This window comes from Lepidochelys kempii, chromosome 1 (assembly GCF_965140265.1).
Source record: "Lepidochelys kempii isolate rLepKem1 chromosome 1, rLepKem1.hap2, whole genome shotgun sequence".
Taxonomy (NCBI): domain Eukaryota; kingdom Metazoa; phylum Chordata; order Testudines; family Cheloniidae; genus Lepidochelys; species Lepidochelys kempii.
Genome location: NC_133256.1, coordinates 163828547 through 163845182, shown reverse-complemented (window position 1 = coordinate 163845182; position 16636 = coordinate 163828547). Strand labels below are relative to the sequence as shown.

At 42.8% G+C, this 16636-nt stretch overlaps 1 protein-coding gene and 1 non-coding gene across 2 annotated transcripts in view; both read left to right on the top strand.

Moving 5' to 3' along the window:
- LOC140905371 (trifunctional purine biosynthetic protein adenosine-3-like) overlaps positions 1-16636 on the top strand; it is a 40168-nt gene that overhangs the window by 7802 nt on the left and 15730 nt on the right. Inside the window, exons 5-14 of the mRNA XM_073328579.1 lie at positions 439-507; positions 1429-1554; positions 4495-4582; positions 6047-6132; positions 6973-7141; positions 11275-11506; positions 11646-11740; positions 12690-12799; positions 15320-15518; positions 16147-16398. Of these exons, the coding sequence (XP_073184680.1) occupies positions 439-507; positions 1429-1554; positions 4495-4582; positions 6047-6132; positions 6973-7141; positions 11275-11506; positions 11646-11740; positions 12690-12799; positions 15320-15518; positions 16147-16398 (1426 nt within the window). The remainder of the gene's footprint in view (positions 1-438; positions 508-1428; positions 1555-4494; positions 4583-6046; positions 6133-6972; positions 7142-11274; positions 11507-11645; positions 11741-12689; positions 12800-15319; positions 15519-16146; positions 16399-16636) is intronic.
- TRNAT-UGU (transfer RNA threonine (anticodon UGU)) lies at positions 8767-8839 on the top strand. The gene has a single exon. It is a non-coding gene; the product is annotated as a tRNA-Thr (tRNA).

The window sequence follows — 16636 nt, the reverse complement described above, 5'->3', positions numbered from 1 at the left end:
TTCAGTCACCAAAACTAGCTGTTTCTTGTGACACTGGGCCATTTTCCTGATGCCTTGCCCAGGCACATAACTGGGCAGAGTTCCTCTGGGTGGATTCCTTTGACCCTTTCTCATGGCAATGGTGTTGACCAGTGTTCTCCCCTTGGTTTCCCCTCTAGATCCCTCATTTTGTATCTGTGATCTTCATCCCTGTTTTTTTGTCCCATATGTAATCAGTTAAGTTCTGGGTTCTGTGGCCCCTCTCTGATCTGAGGGGGGTGGTCTTTTCATTTCTTTGGTTGTCTCTGCCCACAATCCCAGGATTAACATAAACTGACTCTTTTCATATATTGTAAGTATATGTTTCCTTCTCTTTGCGATGCTTTTCTTTTTTAAAGAGAAGACATAATCTAACTGATGGATGTCACAGCTAATAACTAAAGAATATTTTTAATGCAGGATAGAGTGTTTGGAGAGGCTGGAGAGACGGTTGTCATTGAAGAACTTCTTGAAGGGGAAGAGCTATCTGTATGTTCAGTTTTGGCTCAATAGTTTGGTCACAAATTCTTTTATGCACTTGTATTGTTGTTACACTTTTTGCCTAAAAGCATGAATTCTTCATTTTAACTAGTTTGTGTTTTATATGGCTACTACATAAATATGTAAGAGATGCAATCTGATGTCAAGTTAGTCAATATACATTCTCAGTACAACTCTATTCTACATTAACTGTAAATATGCAGTAACTGTGATCTGGGGGCATGGGGGTGAATTGATTCTCTAGAGGAGAAAAAAAGTGTTTGCTGATTTTTAATATATTTACTTTGTTGTCCCAATGCTTAGTTCACTTTTTTTATCTGTAAATACAGCTGTGGTGCCTTCCTTGCTATAAACTATATGTTACTTCTCTTCAGGATAAAATGTAAGCTTACCTATGTGACACAGGTCTGGATGTTATGTCACAGTTATAAGATGAATTCTCTACACAAGATTTTACTCCATTACCAAAGATAATATTTTGCTTTCTTTTTAAACCCTGATCCTGCAAATACTTACAAACGTGCTTCATTTTAAGCACTTGAATGGTTCCACTGAAGTCAGTGGGACTACTCACATGCCTAAAGAAAGCATACATTTCAGTGGGCTTGTTGGATCAGGACCTTAATGTACCCAGCCCTGATAATATAGTAGAAGGAATTCTTATATGCAGCCCTCACCAATCAAAACCATTGTCTCCAGAAATCTTTGTTAATACCTAAATAAATAATTAAGACAGGCTACTCCTTGTAGTCAGTGGAGTTACAACAGGATGAATTTGGCCCATTGTTTTCTAGTTTTGAACCTTAAATACTAATGACAGGGCTAAATCTGTGGCCTTCTGAGCTGATTTCAGTTAATACAGAACATAACCATTTGAGTACATTCTGTGGTGTTTGTTTTTCTTTACAGTGCTTGTGCTTCACTGATGGTGTCACTGTTGCCCCCATGCCACTAGTCCAGGCCCACAAACGGCTAATAGATGGAGACGAGGGCCCAAACACTGCCGGGATGGGAGCTTATTGCCCGGCACCACAGGTTTAGTGAGCTTTTGATTTTATTTTCCAAATTTACTTATGAAATGTAATTAAGCATTGATGAATTTGTTAATAAGGGCCCAATTCTGTTGCCATTATGTAGGCAAAACTCCCTGTGAAGTCAGTGCTTTGTTTGCATAAGGATATGGAGCCCCAGTCCTATTATTCATTCTTGGACTGGGAAATGGTCTCATGGCTTTTCTGTTAATTTTAGGAATGGTGTGCCTCCCACGCTGTTAGTAACTTTGGAAATGAGCATACACTTTAAAAAGTGGACCTGTGTAATTCCTGACATGTCTGGAGGCTTTCTGTATATTAAACATGACCTTAGTTAATGATTTCAGAATTGTTTTTTTGTTTGTTTGTTTTTGGTAACAAAGAATGTTTGTGACCAGCTGCTTAACACAGTAACATTAACCTGGGGAAGGAACACAAGCAAGAACAGGTTAAAGAATATTTAGATAAGTTAGATGTATTCAAATCAACAGGGCCTGATGACCGAGGATATTTAAGGAGCTAGCTAAAGCATTAACATTGATCTTCAGGAACCTGTGGAGGATGGGTGAGATCCCAGAAGATTACAGAAGGGCAAACATCTTTTGAAAAGGGGAAAAAAGAGGACGTGGAGAATTATAGATCAGTCAGCCGAACTTTGATACCTGGGAAGATACGGAAAGAAATTATCAAACGCATTTTTAAGCACCTAGAAGATAGTACTGTGATAAGTAATAACCAACAAGGATTTGTAAAGAATAGATTGTGCCAAATAAACTGAATCTCCTTCTTTGACAGGGTTATTAGCCGAGTGGATGCGGGGGAAGGAGGAGAAGAAGTAGATGTGATATACTGTATCCTGATTTTATTAAGACTTTTGACATAGTTCCAAGTGACATTCTCTTAACTACTAGGGAAATGTAGGCTAGATGAAATTACTATAAGGTGGGTGCACAAGGGTTGAAAGACCGTACTCAGAGAGTTGTTATCATTGGTTTGCTGTCAAACTGGGAGGACATATCTAGTAGGGTGCTGCAAGAGTCTGTTCTAGATCCAGCACTGTGTTTATAAAATTTGTGGATGACCCCAAGCTGGGTGGGGTTTCGTAAGCACTTTGGAGGCCAGGATTAGAATTCAAAATGACCTTGACAAACTAGAGAATTGGTCTGAAATCCACAAGGTGAAATTCAGTAAAGACAAGTGTGAAGTACTTACACTTAGGAAGAAAAAATCAAATGCATAACTGCAAAATGGGGAATAACTGCTAGTTAGATGGTAGTACTACTGAAAAGGAGCTGGAGGCTATTGTTGCTTCATGTTCAATTTGTGATCTACTAATAACATTCTTGGGTATATTAACCGGAGTGTTGTAGGTAAGACAAGGGACGTAATTGTCCTGCTCTGCTTAGCACTCCTGAGGCCTGAGCTGGAGTTCTCTGTACAGTTCTGGGCATAGGCGCTGAATATGCTTAGCACTCACTGGCAGCCAACCTCCCCCCTTCCCCTACAGCGCCTCCCGCCCACCGGTAGCCCTGCTGATCAACTCTTCCCCCTCCCTCTCAGTGCTTCCTGCCTGCCGTGATCAGCTGTTCCGCGGTGTGCAGGAGGCACTGGAGGGCAGGAGGAGAAGCGGGGATGGGGCATGCTCAGGAGAGGGGGCAGGAAGAGGAGGGGTGGAGGTGGGGTGGGGGTGGAGCCTGGGGGGAAGGGATGGAGTGGGGGGCGGGGCCTGGGGATGAGTGGGGGCTGAGCACCCCCAGGAAAAGGAGGAAGCTGGCAGTTGTGCTTCTGGGGCTACATTTCAGGAAAGATGTGGACAAATTGGAGAGAGTCCGGAGGAGAGCAACAACAATAATAAAAGGTTTACAAAACCTGACCTATAAGGAAAGTTTAAAAAAAAAACTTGGCATATTTAGTCTTGAGAAAAGAAGACTGAGGGGAGACTTGAGAAGTCTTCAAATATGTTAAGGGCTGTTATAAAGAAGACTGTGATCAGTTGTCTTCCATGTCCGCTAAAGGCAGGACAAGAAGCAATGAGCTTTATCTGTAGCAAGGGAGACTCAAGGTAGATATTAGGAAAAAACTTTCTATTATAAAGATAGTTAAGTACTGGAATAGGTTACTGAGGGAGGTTGTGGAATCTCCATCATTGGACGTTTTTAAGTATGGGTTAGACCAGAGGTTCTCAAACTGTGGGTCGTGACCCTGTTTTAATGGGGTCACCAGGGCTGGTTTAGACTTGCTGGGGCCTGGGGCTCAAGCCAAAGCCGGGGCCCCACCACCTGGATCTGAAGCCCAAGCCCTGGGTGGCAGGGCCCAGGTTACAGGCCCCCTGGGGCTGAAGCCTTTAGGCTTCAGCTTTGCCCCTGCACCCTGCCAGGGGTGGTGGGGCTCAGGCTTTGGCTTTGGGGCCCCCTGCCCGGGGCAGCGGGGCTTGGGTGGGCTCAGGCTTCAGTTCCCCCTCCTGGGGTCATATAGTAATTTTTGTTGTCAGAAGGGGGTCACATGGTACAATGAAGTTTGAGAACCTCTCGGTTAGACAAACACCTGTCAGGGATAGTCTAGGTATACTTGATCCAGCCTCAATGCAAGGCGCTTGACTCAATGACTTCTTAAGGTCCTGCAGAAATAACAAAGTATGTTGGGTGAAAATAGGCATATAGCAAGAGAATGTTATGGTTTTCAGGAGAAAAAGACAGTGTTGAAAAGAAATGTCGTGTGATAGATCTTTAACCAGAGAAAGAGCTTTTTAATAAATAACATCTTGGTGCTATCTTACATTTTCACTGTAATTTAAATTCAGGCACTTCTTCTGGAAACATGACAACGTAACTGGTATAAAATAAATGGGTTATGTTCAGTGCTTTTTAAGAGACTCAGATGAATTAATAATAAGAGGAAACATACCATAAAAGGCTTACGCTCTCAATTTGGAATTGCTCATCAGATTCCTGAAGCTCTTCTAGAGAAAATTAAAGACTCTATCCTGCAACACGTTGTTGATGGTATGAGACAACAGGGAACAACATATGTAGGTAAGTGCTCACCTGAATGATAGAGTAAGCACATGCCAAGTAATTCTGTTGAACTACTTTTGAACTCCAAATTATCTCCATCAAAGAAGAATGCACTAGTTTCCCATCCTACTTTAAATCTCCCCAGCACTGAAAGTTACAGATAGGCAAAGTAAGTAAAATGCTGCTTGAGAACCCATTAGAGTTTGATTTAAGGACATTCACTTTGTATATATTGACATGAGGTTGACAACTTGTGTTTTAACAGTTATAAAGCTTTTACTTTTTAAATCTCAGCATCTTCTGTCATTAAATAATTGTCTGATCCCACTCATAATTTTTCATATCTTTGAAAATGTAAATAGATTAGTTTATTTTTAAGCTTTTTTTAATCTTTTTTGTTGAAATTATATAAAACTAAAATTGAGTTCTGCTGAGCCTAGCTATACAGTGCCACACAAATAAACAAATTTCAGAGCGGTAGCTGAGTTAGTCTGTATCAGCAAAAACGACAAGGATACTTGTGGCACCTTAGAGACTAACAAATTTATTTGGGCATAAGCTTTTGTGCTAAGACCCACTTCATCGGATGCATGGAGTGGAACATACAATAGGAAGATACTGCAATTCTTCAACAAAAAAACTTCAAAAACAGACTCTAACGAGAAACTGGAGAACTGCAATTAATTTGCAAACTGGACACCATCAAATTAGACCTGAATAAAGACTGGGAGTGGGTGGGTCACTACAAGAACTAAAAACTAATTTCCCCATGCTAATTTTCCCCCTACTGTTACTCACACCTTCCTGTCAGCTGTTTGAAATGGGACACCCTGATTACCACTACAAAAGTGATTTTTCCTCCTGTTGATAATAGCCCACTTTAATTGAATTGTCTCGTTAGAATTGGTAAGGCAACTCCCTTCTTTTCATGTGCTATGTATATATATCTTCCTACTGTATTTTCCACTCCATGCAGCTGATGAAGTGGGTCTTAGCCCACCAAAGCTTATGCCCAAATAAATTTGTTAGTCTCTAGGGTGCCACAAGTACTCCTCGTTGTTTTTACAAATAAACAAAAATCTCCCCTGTACAGGAGGTATTCTTTGGGAGGTGTTTGTGCATTTTTTCAAGGCCCCTTTACACCTTCAGGGTGGCTGCAATTAATGGGCTTTGTCAGAGGGCAGAATCTGCCTCTGTGTGTTTAGACTTTAGCAACACTCAAATGTTTCTGAACTCGCTCTGTCCCTCTCTAGTATCTTCAGTAATCTATCACAGAATACATTTCTTATGGCACTGCTATGCAGTTTGCTGGATTTTTATGGGATTTTAGAGGGATTGCCATAGAATACAAACATTTTGCAGAACCCATGGTGAAGATTCCCTACAGTTTACATAAGTTTATCCCACATTTCAGTTTACTGCTTTTAAAGAAAGTGAAAAAACTGCTTTGAGCTAGCTTGTATAGTTCTGCTTTCTGTTCAGGTGTGCTGCAAACAGGATTAATGCGTACTAAAGATGATGTGAAAATTTTAAACTTTAACTGCCACTTTGGTGACCCGCAGTGCCAGGTGAGTGAGAGATGCTGGAAAGCTAAATATGCTCCATGTTCCATACCAGAATCTAATAACTTGCTACTAATGTAATTTACATAATTTAACAGGATGTATGTCATATCTACCACAAATATGGAAATTTACAAAAGAGCATCTTTGAGAATGTAGCAGTAACTATTAGAAATTTGCTTGTTAGCATTTATCTTCTGTGAAATGTTCATTGGCTTAGTTTGCAATTTGAGGTTATTGCTCAAATTGTGGTTTTCTGAGTAGTAAAGGAGCCCAGACAAATTTGTGCTAAGTAGTTTCATACTTGGTCTCTACAGGTGATGGTTGCTTTCTGCCTGTTGCTAACAATGGATGAAATTTTCTTAGTGATAGTAAGTTTGCCAAAAATGTGTGTTTGGTATACTGAAACTATCTGAATTCAGGTTGAATTCAGTGAACAGTTTCAGCTGAAAAAACCCTGAAAATAAAATTCTTGGAAATGTCAAAATGAGCTGTTTAGACAATGTAGTTTTGAAACAAATGTCAAAACAAAATGTTTTGATACAATTTTTGTTTTAAAACTAGCCAATTTTTTTGTTTTCAGACTTTTTTTGTCCAGCCACCAAACAGAAAAATCAATTTTTTCTCAGCTCTAGTGTCTGGGAATAATTGCTGTAAATTAATGTTCACTGATTTTATTTCCAAATCTGCAAATGTAGCAAAATATTTCCTGTTCTCCAACACATTTTTTGCTCACTAAGGTGAGCTTCATGTGAGTTTTAGTTTTTGAAGAAAAGCTTAATAAGTTTTTGATATTTAACAGTTAACAAAAAACATTTAACTAAATTGTTTAGCATACTTTTGCAGGTAATTCTTCCACTGCTTAAAAATGACTTTTATGAAGTGATTCAAGCAACAATTGATGGGAAACTCTGCAGCTGCATGCCAGCTTGGTCAGAAAACCGTACTGCTGTGTCTGTGGTTATGGCAAGTGAAGGGTACCCAGGAGACTATGCCAAAGGCCTGGAGGTAACAGGTAACTTCTTCTTAAATTCCAGACCAGGACTACTGCAAGGGGCCCAGTGAGTTTCATTTAGCAGAGAGCCATATTGTTACTGGTCCTGAGGAGGCACATGGGGAGAAGGGACTCCTTGCACCCGTGCATGGGGGACAGTCATCGTCACAGAAATGTAGGTTTACACACCTGTCCAAAGTACCACAGGGGCTAGCTGTTTCAAACAGCGCTCTCTCTAAGGACCAGACTGTGGCTTGGGGTTGGGATGAGAAGAGGGTTCTAGTGCAGTGGTTTTCAAACTGTGGGTCGCAACCCAGTACTTGGTCGCGGAATGTAAGGCACTGGGTCACAGCGGCTCTGGTCAGCACTGCTGACCAGGCCATTAAAAGTCCTGTTGGCTGTGCTGCCTGGCTAAGGCAGGCTGGTCCCTACCTGTTCTGACCCCACGCTGCACCCTGGAAGCAGCCAGCAGCAGGTCTGGCTCCTAGGTGGGGAGGGGATGCGCTGCCCCCGCCCTGAGCACCGGATCTTCACTCCCAATGGCCAGTTCCCGGCCAATGGGAGCTGGTGGGGACAGTGCCTGCGGGCGAGAGCCGCTTGTGTGCTTCTGCCTAGGAGCTGGACCTGCTGCTGGCTGCTTCCAGGGCACAGCACCGTCTGCGGTGCCAGGACAGGCGGGAAGCCTGCCTCTGCACCTCTGCTGCACCACTGACTGGGAGCCACCGGAGGTAAGCCTGCACCCCAACCCTGCGCCCCAATTCCCTGCCCAAGCCCCACCCCAGAGCCTGCACCCCCCGCCCAGACCCCTGCCCCAGCTCAGAGCCCCCTCCCACACCCTGAACCCCTCATTCCTGGCCCTACCCGCAGCCCTCACCCCTGCACCCCAACCCTCTGCCCCAGCCCTGAGTCCCTCCCACACCCTGAACCCCTCATCCCCAGCTCCATTGGGTCACGGGCATCAACAATTTTCTTCAACTGGGTTGCCAGAAAAACGTTTGAAAACCCCTGGTCTAGAGCGCTAGGAGTTCCTGGTGGAATTCTGGCTGACCAATTCAGAATTTCTCCAGCGACTTTGTGGGGAGCACAAAATGGAGTGTCACCTTTTCACATGTGCCCTTGTACTAGCTCAGCTTTGCTGGCTTGTAGGTGAGGTGAGCCAGGTGTCTCAGCCAGACAATGGCAGGCTAAAATTGGAACATCGCCACCTTGGCCTGTGTAATACTGAAAATTATTAACCTTTATAACAGGAGCAGAGTGCATTTCCCCTACACCAGTGGTTCTCAACCAGGGGTATATGAACCCCTGGGGGTACTCAGAGGTCTTCCAGGGGGGTACATCAATTCATCTAGATATTTGCCTAGTTTTACAACAGGCTACATAAAAAGCACTAGTGAAGTCGGTACAAACTAAAATTTCATACAGACAATGACTTGTTTATACTGCTCTATTATACGATCCACTGAAATGTAAGTACAATATTTATACTCCAATTGATGTATTTTATAATTATATGGTAAAAAGGAGAAAGTAAGCGGTTTTTCAGTAACAGTGGGCTGTGATACTTTTGTATTTTTGTTTGGTCTTTGTAAGCAAGTAGTTTTTAAGTGAGGTGGAACTTGGGGGTGTGCAAGACAAATCAGACTCCTGGCTCCATAGTTCAGGGGTTAGAACACTGGTCTTGTAAACCAGGGGTTGTGAGTTCAAAGCTCACTGGGGCATGTACAGTAGCTTCTAGCAGTGTCTGTTGTCCCTCAGCAGTGAGGTGCTTTCCTTAGATATTTATTATGGGGGCGGGGGGAAGGGGGGAGGGATAGCTCAGTGGTTTGAGCATTGGCCTGCTAAACCCAGGGTTGTGAGTTCAATCCTTGAGGGGGCCATTTAGGGATCTGCAGCAAAAATTGGGGATTGGTCCTGCTTTGAGCAGGGGGTTGGACTAGATGACCTCCTGAGGTCCCTTCCAACCCTGATATTCTATGATCCTATGAAAGGGGTACAATAGTCTGGAAAGGTTGAGAGCCACTGCCCTACACCATATCTGGTCTGCAAGTCCTCCCTCTGCACCAGCTAGCAAGCCTGAGCAGTGCAGAGAGGAGTCCATGTTACAAAGCTCCCACTGCACCATATGTTCCTGAAGAAATTGTCTGAGTCAAAGAGTGCTGCTGTTGCATTCTCCCTCCTCATCCTCTTCCCGTGCAGCCAGTGTCTTTATTTTGCTTATCCCCGTGGTGCTCTGAAGAAGTGTATATTTCAGTTACAATAACCCTAAATCTAATATGAGTAATAACAAAAAACAGTACATGCAAAGAAATCCCTGGTTAAGTTTGACACTTTATTCATAAGCCATTGCTTAGTGTGCATACATTTAACCCCCTGCAACATCTAAACTCTTCAGGACAGAAGGAAATGAGAATCTTTGCATATCACAACTAGAATATGATTGCCCTATGTGTTTTTCTGTTGCTTACACTGTATGTAGAATGTGAAAAACATATGCCAGAATAAACTGTTCTCTTAAAACGTTAGGCACAGGAGTTAATTTGAAATCAGAGTCATGAAGCACAGCCAGCTGTCGTTAAGCTCTGACCTTCACTGCAGTGCAGCCTGCATAGCAATGTGACACATTATAATTGCAGCAAGTGGAAAGGGTTTCTTTTGCTGGTAAAAACACTTCCTTGCCTATTGTGAAATTGGGAGTGTCACGGAGTCCCCGGGTGATGCTCTGGAACTGATCCCTATGAAGCCAGTCAGGACTCTGGGGAAGTCTTTCTGTGAGCAGACTGTCTTCAGGACACACAGCTCACACCTTCCTGGGTCTGACCTCAGAGCATTCATCATCCTCTGCCCCTCCGTGCACTTCCCACAGCGAGTCCGCCCAGGCAGGCTCTTGGGAAAGCCAGAGGGTCCTGCACCCCAACTTCGCAGTCAGACATGACTCTCAGCCAGCCAGTAAAACAGAAGGTTTATTAGACAACAGGAACATGGTCTAAAACAGAGCTTGTAGGTGCAGAGAACAGGACCCCTCAGCCGGGTCCATTTTGGGGGGCAGTGAGCCAGACAACCATGTCTGCACTTCACTCCTAGTCCCCAGCCAGCTGCAAACTGAACCTCTCTCCAGCCCCCCCTCCTCTGGGCTTTGTCCCTTTCCCGGACCAGGAGGTCACCTGATTCCTTTGTTCTCCAACCCTTTAGCTCTCACCTTGCAGGGGGGAAGGGCCCTGGCTATCAGTTGCCAGGAAACAGGGTGTCGGCCATTCTCTGTGTCCAGACCCCTGCACACACCTGCCCTCCAGGGCTCTGCAACGATCATACACCTTTACCCCACCACCTAGATACTTAAGAACTGCATAGGGGAAACTGAGGCACCCCCACACTATTCAGAGGAAGAACCTTAAGAACAGTCCCGCTTCGTCACAGGGAGTTGCTATGTTGGATTTTTCTGCCTAATGATGATAGTAGCAAATTTCTCCCTCAAAAATAACCTCAACAGTAAACCCCCCAAATCCTCTCCCCCACCCCAAAAAAAACCCTTATTTTCTAGTATATATTGAAAGAACTAAAGGTTTTTAACTTGCTTAAACAATGACTACGGGTGAGGAGACAACCATCTACAAGTATTTGAAGGGTGCAGATTCTGTGGAGGGCGAGGAATGGTTCAGGGTGGTCTAAGCAGTATAACTAGATGTAATAGGATGAAAATTAAAATACAGGATGAATATCAAGAAAATATTCCGAATAACGAGTTCTTCTGGCATGTGGAATAGTATCTCAAGGGAAGCCTTGTCTCTAGCATCATTTAAAATTAGACTGGACAAGTTCTTCAAAAACATGGTGTTGAAAACATCTTGCCATGGCAGGTGGGTGAGTTTTAAATGTCCTAATGCATCTCTCTTATTCTATGAGCTGCTGCTCTTGAGGGCAGACTCAGCAGGAAGGTTTAGGATAGAATGGGCTTGTGAAGTGAGCTACTCTCTCACCCTGGAAGTAATCTTTTCTGGATACACACATTGGTGAGAAAGTGTAAGGAAGCGTGTAGGGCCACTGCCTGTCCTGTACTTGTGCAATGAGGCAGAAAAAGAATTTCAGCTGCCAGCGCTGTCACCAGCATTATATTTTATTTAAAATAATGAGATCTAATTTTGCTTTCATTTTTGTAGGACTTCGACAAGCGAGAGAGCTAGGGGTGGAGGTGTTCCATGCAGGCACAGCCATGGAAGGTGATAAAGTGGTGACTAATGGTGGCAGAGTCCTTACGGTAACGGCTGTCAAGGAGGATCTGATGTCAGCACTGGAAGAAGCCAACAAAGGAGTAGCAACCATACTGTTCAAGGGTGCCATTTTCAGAAAGGACATTGGTTATCGGGCTATAGCTTTCCTCCAGCCGTCTGTGTATGTAAGCAAGGGCACTAGCAGAAATAGATGCTTGCCTAGCCCACAGCCATTCATATTGTTCTGATTCTGTGATGAGCAACAGTGATGCAGAAAATGTCACTATAACCTCAAATGTGCCCCCTTTTCTCTTTTTCAGAGGCCTGGTACATGATGATGTAAGTGTATACACTCTAACCAGCAGTGCTTTGATTAATCAATCTGAACCACCAACTGCAACTGGTAGTAGATCAGGTAAGGTTAGAACAGTTCTGCAAACTTCCTCTATTTTGAATGAAATCTGAATTTCTCCTAAGAAATGAACAGACTGACCTTTCCACTCAGGCGAAACACCTGGCACTGGTATCGCTAATGAGGCAATATCACTTGTATGCGATTGAACCAGGGGTTTAAATCATCTTTACCAAAGAGAATTATCATTTTCTTCTGTCTTTCTTGTTTGTTAAACAAGGGGAATGACATTCTCTTTCAGTTACATCCCTGGCTTGACCTTGACACACTAGACAAGGGGAACTTGTGGAATGAGAGCTTGCTGTGAAGTGAAATGTTGGATCATCAATTTTTTAAGATAGTATGAAACCAGTAAAGTTTGGGAACCATTACACTAGATTACTGTAGTATAACAAACCTTGCAACTAGCTTTTTAGTAGAATATTATGTCAGTGTCCACTGAAGTAATGCAGTATTACCACTAGTCAACTGTTAACAGTAGTTCTCGTACCAGCTTCATATATTGTTTTAACAGTGTATGATATGCAGACAGGTATCTGTGATCTTGCTAATGAACACTGAATTTTGAGGTCTGCTGTTCACGCTGTGCCTTTTATTAGTAACAGTCATGTGGTCTGAGGAAGGCTTTCTGTTACATAATTAGTTTTTAAAGTGAAATAAGAAAGATTATCAGGTAACAAGGGATCAGTTGGTAAATACTGGTCACGAGTGATTTTTTGCTGTAGATACACTCTAATTTACAAAATAATGGGCTGTAAATATTAGTTATAACAACGTGAAATATGTGATTTCAGGATCTGTACTTCATATGATTGTACATGTTTCTAGTTTAGTCGGTGAGACCAGTAATAAGTTGTCCAAGCTGTAATGATTTTCACTAGTAATGCTGCTTGTTGTTTCTTTTCCTTAGAATTACCTAAAAGTTGTCCTGGGCATTTTTTGTACTTGGCAGGCAGCCATGCAGATCTGGGAGGCTCTACTGATCTCTTTGACTTGAAAGCAACTGGTTATGATGATCCTATCTTGGTATCTCGAGCTAAAGGCATTGGAACTAAACTGCAGGTAACCACTGGCATGCCCATACCAGAGCTCATGTTTGCTGAGAATTTTAAAAACAGCACAATATATTATATAGCTTACAACTCTGAGCATTGTAAAGACACTGGAGGTATGTCTACATTGGAATAAAAGACCCGCAGCTGGCCCAGATCAACTGATCTGGGCTCAGGCTGCAGGACTAAAAATTGCTGTGTAGATGTTTGGGCTCAGGCTGTAGCCTGGGCTCTTGGACCCTCCCCCCTTGCTGTGTCCAAGAGCTTTGGCTCCAGCCTAAGCCCAAATGTCTACAGACCAAATTTACAGCCCCACAACCTAAGCCCTGTGAGCCCAAGTCAGCAGACTTGGACCACCTCTGGGTGTTTAATTGTTGTGTAGACATACCCTACAAGTCCACGCTAGTCAAATGATATGAGATGCTGCTATCACACACTCATAACAAATATCCTACACCCACCACCACCTGTCTCCCTACAGCCTCACCACCACAAGTATGTTGCACTTCCTAGATTAAGCTAATTGAGACTTGTGTATATGTGCGTGTACGTATTTGGGAGTAAATGAAAGTTCTAGAACAGCCATGATGATATTTTGACTGTTGAGTGTTTCCTGCTGGGGAAGCCTAGTACCACACTTTCTCCCCAACAAATCAGCAGAGGACTGTCCCCAACTCTGTCTTACATTCCCTCACTCCCGAGACTCTTCCTTGGCTGACAAGAGTTTGTTAATGCCCATCAATGCTGTTTGCTAGCTGAACCAGAGGGATTGTTACAGTGTGACAAAAGATGCTGAATAACTTAACTCCATAGTGCTCCCAGTCCCCACTGGTCTGGGATGAAAGAGTCCTGGCTTTGCAAACCAAACCCAGATTTTGCATGTGAACCTGATCCAGCACCCATTGAAGCCAATGGGAGTCTTTACTTATGTTTTCCGCTCAATCTTTCTGTACTGAATTGTTTTGTACTGGTGTAGCTACATGAGTGCAACTCCCTACTGTAGATAAGGCCAAACATTCAGCCCTACACAGAAATTTTTTCTGCTCGTTTCATCCAGTGTAGCTATCAGTTACCAGGGTAAGTTGCACTGATGCAAGCCCTGATTTGCATCAGTGCACTGTGTCTGCATTAGCAGTTGGCACCAGCGTTAACTGCACTGCCATAGCTACACCAATGTAAACAAACCCATCTGTAGTTACACTGGTGTAAATTTCCCTACTTTAGAGAAACCCTCAGTGACAGTTGTTATGGGAAGCAGAGATGAATGTATACAAGCAATATGGTAATCTTAAAAATAAATAAATTAGAAGTCTTTCTTGGGGAAACCAGACTTAATTTTGTGTGTTGATAAATTGTATAATCAATTGCTTGACCATGCTTTGGTTCATTATTTCGTTATGAAATATACTCAAGGCCAAATAACCAGCGTCAGTCAGGTTTATTAATATGGTACAGGAAAAAGGTTCTATGGGGTACCAGTTTCTGAAGAGCAGTCCCATGCAGGTATGTTATATGCACCTTATGAAGAAAGCATGCTCCCCAAGTTACACGCTTCAGCTGGTATTATTGATGTGGTTTTGCAAATTTTACGTTTCTTTACACATCACTAAAATCCAACTGTTTGATCCAGTTCCCTAACTTGTTGTCCTGTTGCTTCCTTATTGTCATTTTGGATACTAGCATTCCAGGTATTGTACTAAGACATAGGAAACTTGTCAAAATCAAGATACATACATTCATGCCGAATGCGTGCTTCAGCAAATGCAAGGTGTTATGGGATACTTAGCATTAGTGAACAGGATTATGGGATAGGCCAGTTTAGGCTATATTGCTGTTACAATGTTTGTGCTTAATGTTACTGGTGTTTAATACCTACTAATATACATATGGTTCAGGAAATACATATTATTAACATGATATATTTATATCTAGCCAGCATGTATTAGTAAACAGTATGACTTTTAACATTCCATTCAAGGCCCTGCATTACAGTGGAACAGTTCCAAGTTGTCGTCCGTGACAATGAGATGGGGCTTCTTTATCAGAGAGGGTCAGTGAAATATCACTGGAAGGAGGAAGTCTCATCCCCTTTACACCTAATAAAGCAAAAGAAAGTTATTTAATGATGCTCTTTGAGTTTTGCTATATTGTTAAATGAAAACAATAAACTAAGTAGTACAGAACGCAAAACCATGTTTGATGGATTAATTTTATATAGATATTGATAAGCACATACTGTAGTTATCATGAAGAAACTGATGGATGCCCCATCACTTTAGGACAATCTAATATTGGACTCAGCACACAATTTTAAAAAACTATATTGAAGGGACAAATTCTGCACAGGCAGAGAGCCAGGACGTGAACTAGATGATCTGACAAGACTTTCCCATTTCTGATTTCTATAGTGGACAGCGGAGGTGATAAGAAGATTGTCTGCTTTTCTTTCCTCTGACGTGGCAACCATGTCAGAGCTGCTGTTTGCTTCCTATCACAGCTATAAATTGGTTCTCTCACTGTCTTGTTGCAGATTGCACAGATGTGTAAGAAACATGACACCCTTGGCCAGGACTTGGTTGCCATGTGTGTCAATGACATCCTGGCTCAGGGAGCAGAGCCCCTCTTCTTCCTCAACTATTTTGCCTGTGGGAAACTTGACACTGAAGTGGCTCAAGCAGTTATAGCGGGAACAGCTGAAGCTTGTAAGAAGGCAGGATGCACTCTCTTGGGTACGAGCACTCACTTCCTGTATGGGATTTGAAGGTTCTGATATAAAATTTACTGCCATTAGTACGCAGACACTGAGCCTGATTCTCCTCCCTCACTTAATCTGGTGTAAATGGGAGCAGAATTTGAGGTGCTGGATTTTTAGTGCACTAAAAAAATGTCCAGTCCCTCTCCAAATAGAAATATCCAGTATGGGGAACTTCCCCTCCCCGCCCAGAGGTGCCATTTTGATTTTGTCCCAGAAATCTGTGCTCAGATAATACTTTTCCCCTTCCCACTTTTCATTTTTGTAACTCTGAGCTTAACTTTTTGGTGGTCCTTTGAAGTAAGAAACACTTTTCTGGATTTGTTTTGAAACATGCAGTTTAAGCTGTGCCTGTCTTTGTAGCAACACTGAATATGTCCCCAATATGAAAACTTGCATCCGATGAAATGAGCTGTAGCTCACGAAAGCTTATGCTCAAATAAATTGGTTAGTCTCTAAGGTGCCACAAGTACTCCTTTTCTTTTTGCGAATACAGACTAACACAGCTGCTATTCTGAAATTTGAAAACTGTCATTGATTCCACATTAGAAATGAAATGCGGATGTGTTTACAGTTAGTGCTGCCTTCTTTCTACCTTCCCCTAGGAAGAGAGACTGCTGAATTGCCTGGCATATATTCGCCTGGAGAGTACGACCTCGCTGGCTTTGCAGTTGGTGCAGTGGAACGAGGCCAAATGTTCCTGCAGCTGGAGAGAGTTGCTGAGGGGGATGTCATCATTGGACTAGCTTCTTCTGGGATTCACAGCCATGGCTTTAGCCTTGTAAGGAAGATTCTCTTAATGTCTTCCCTGCACTACTCATCTCCAGTACCTGGTGGATGTGGTGACCAGCCATTAGGTATAATAATATCTGCTTTTTAAAGGTGAACCTTCCTGGAAGTGAATCCAGTTCAGTTATTTTCTTAAATAGACACTGGCAGGGTTTTTAGATCTCAAGATTGAATTTCCTAGTTATGGTTGCCACCAACCCAGTTTTAGGCCCATGGTCCAGTTCCTTGGTTTCTGAGATCTTTCATCCATTTCCCCACAGTGTGATGACACTTCTTGCAGTCTTCCCACGCTACTCTTGGCAGGTC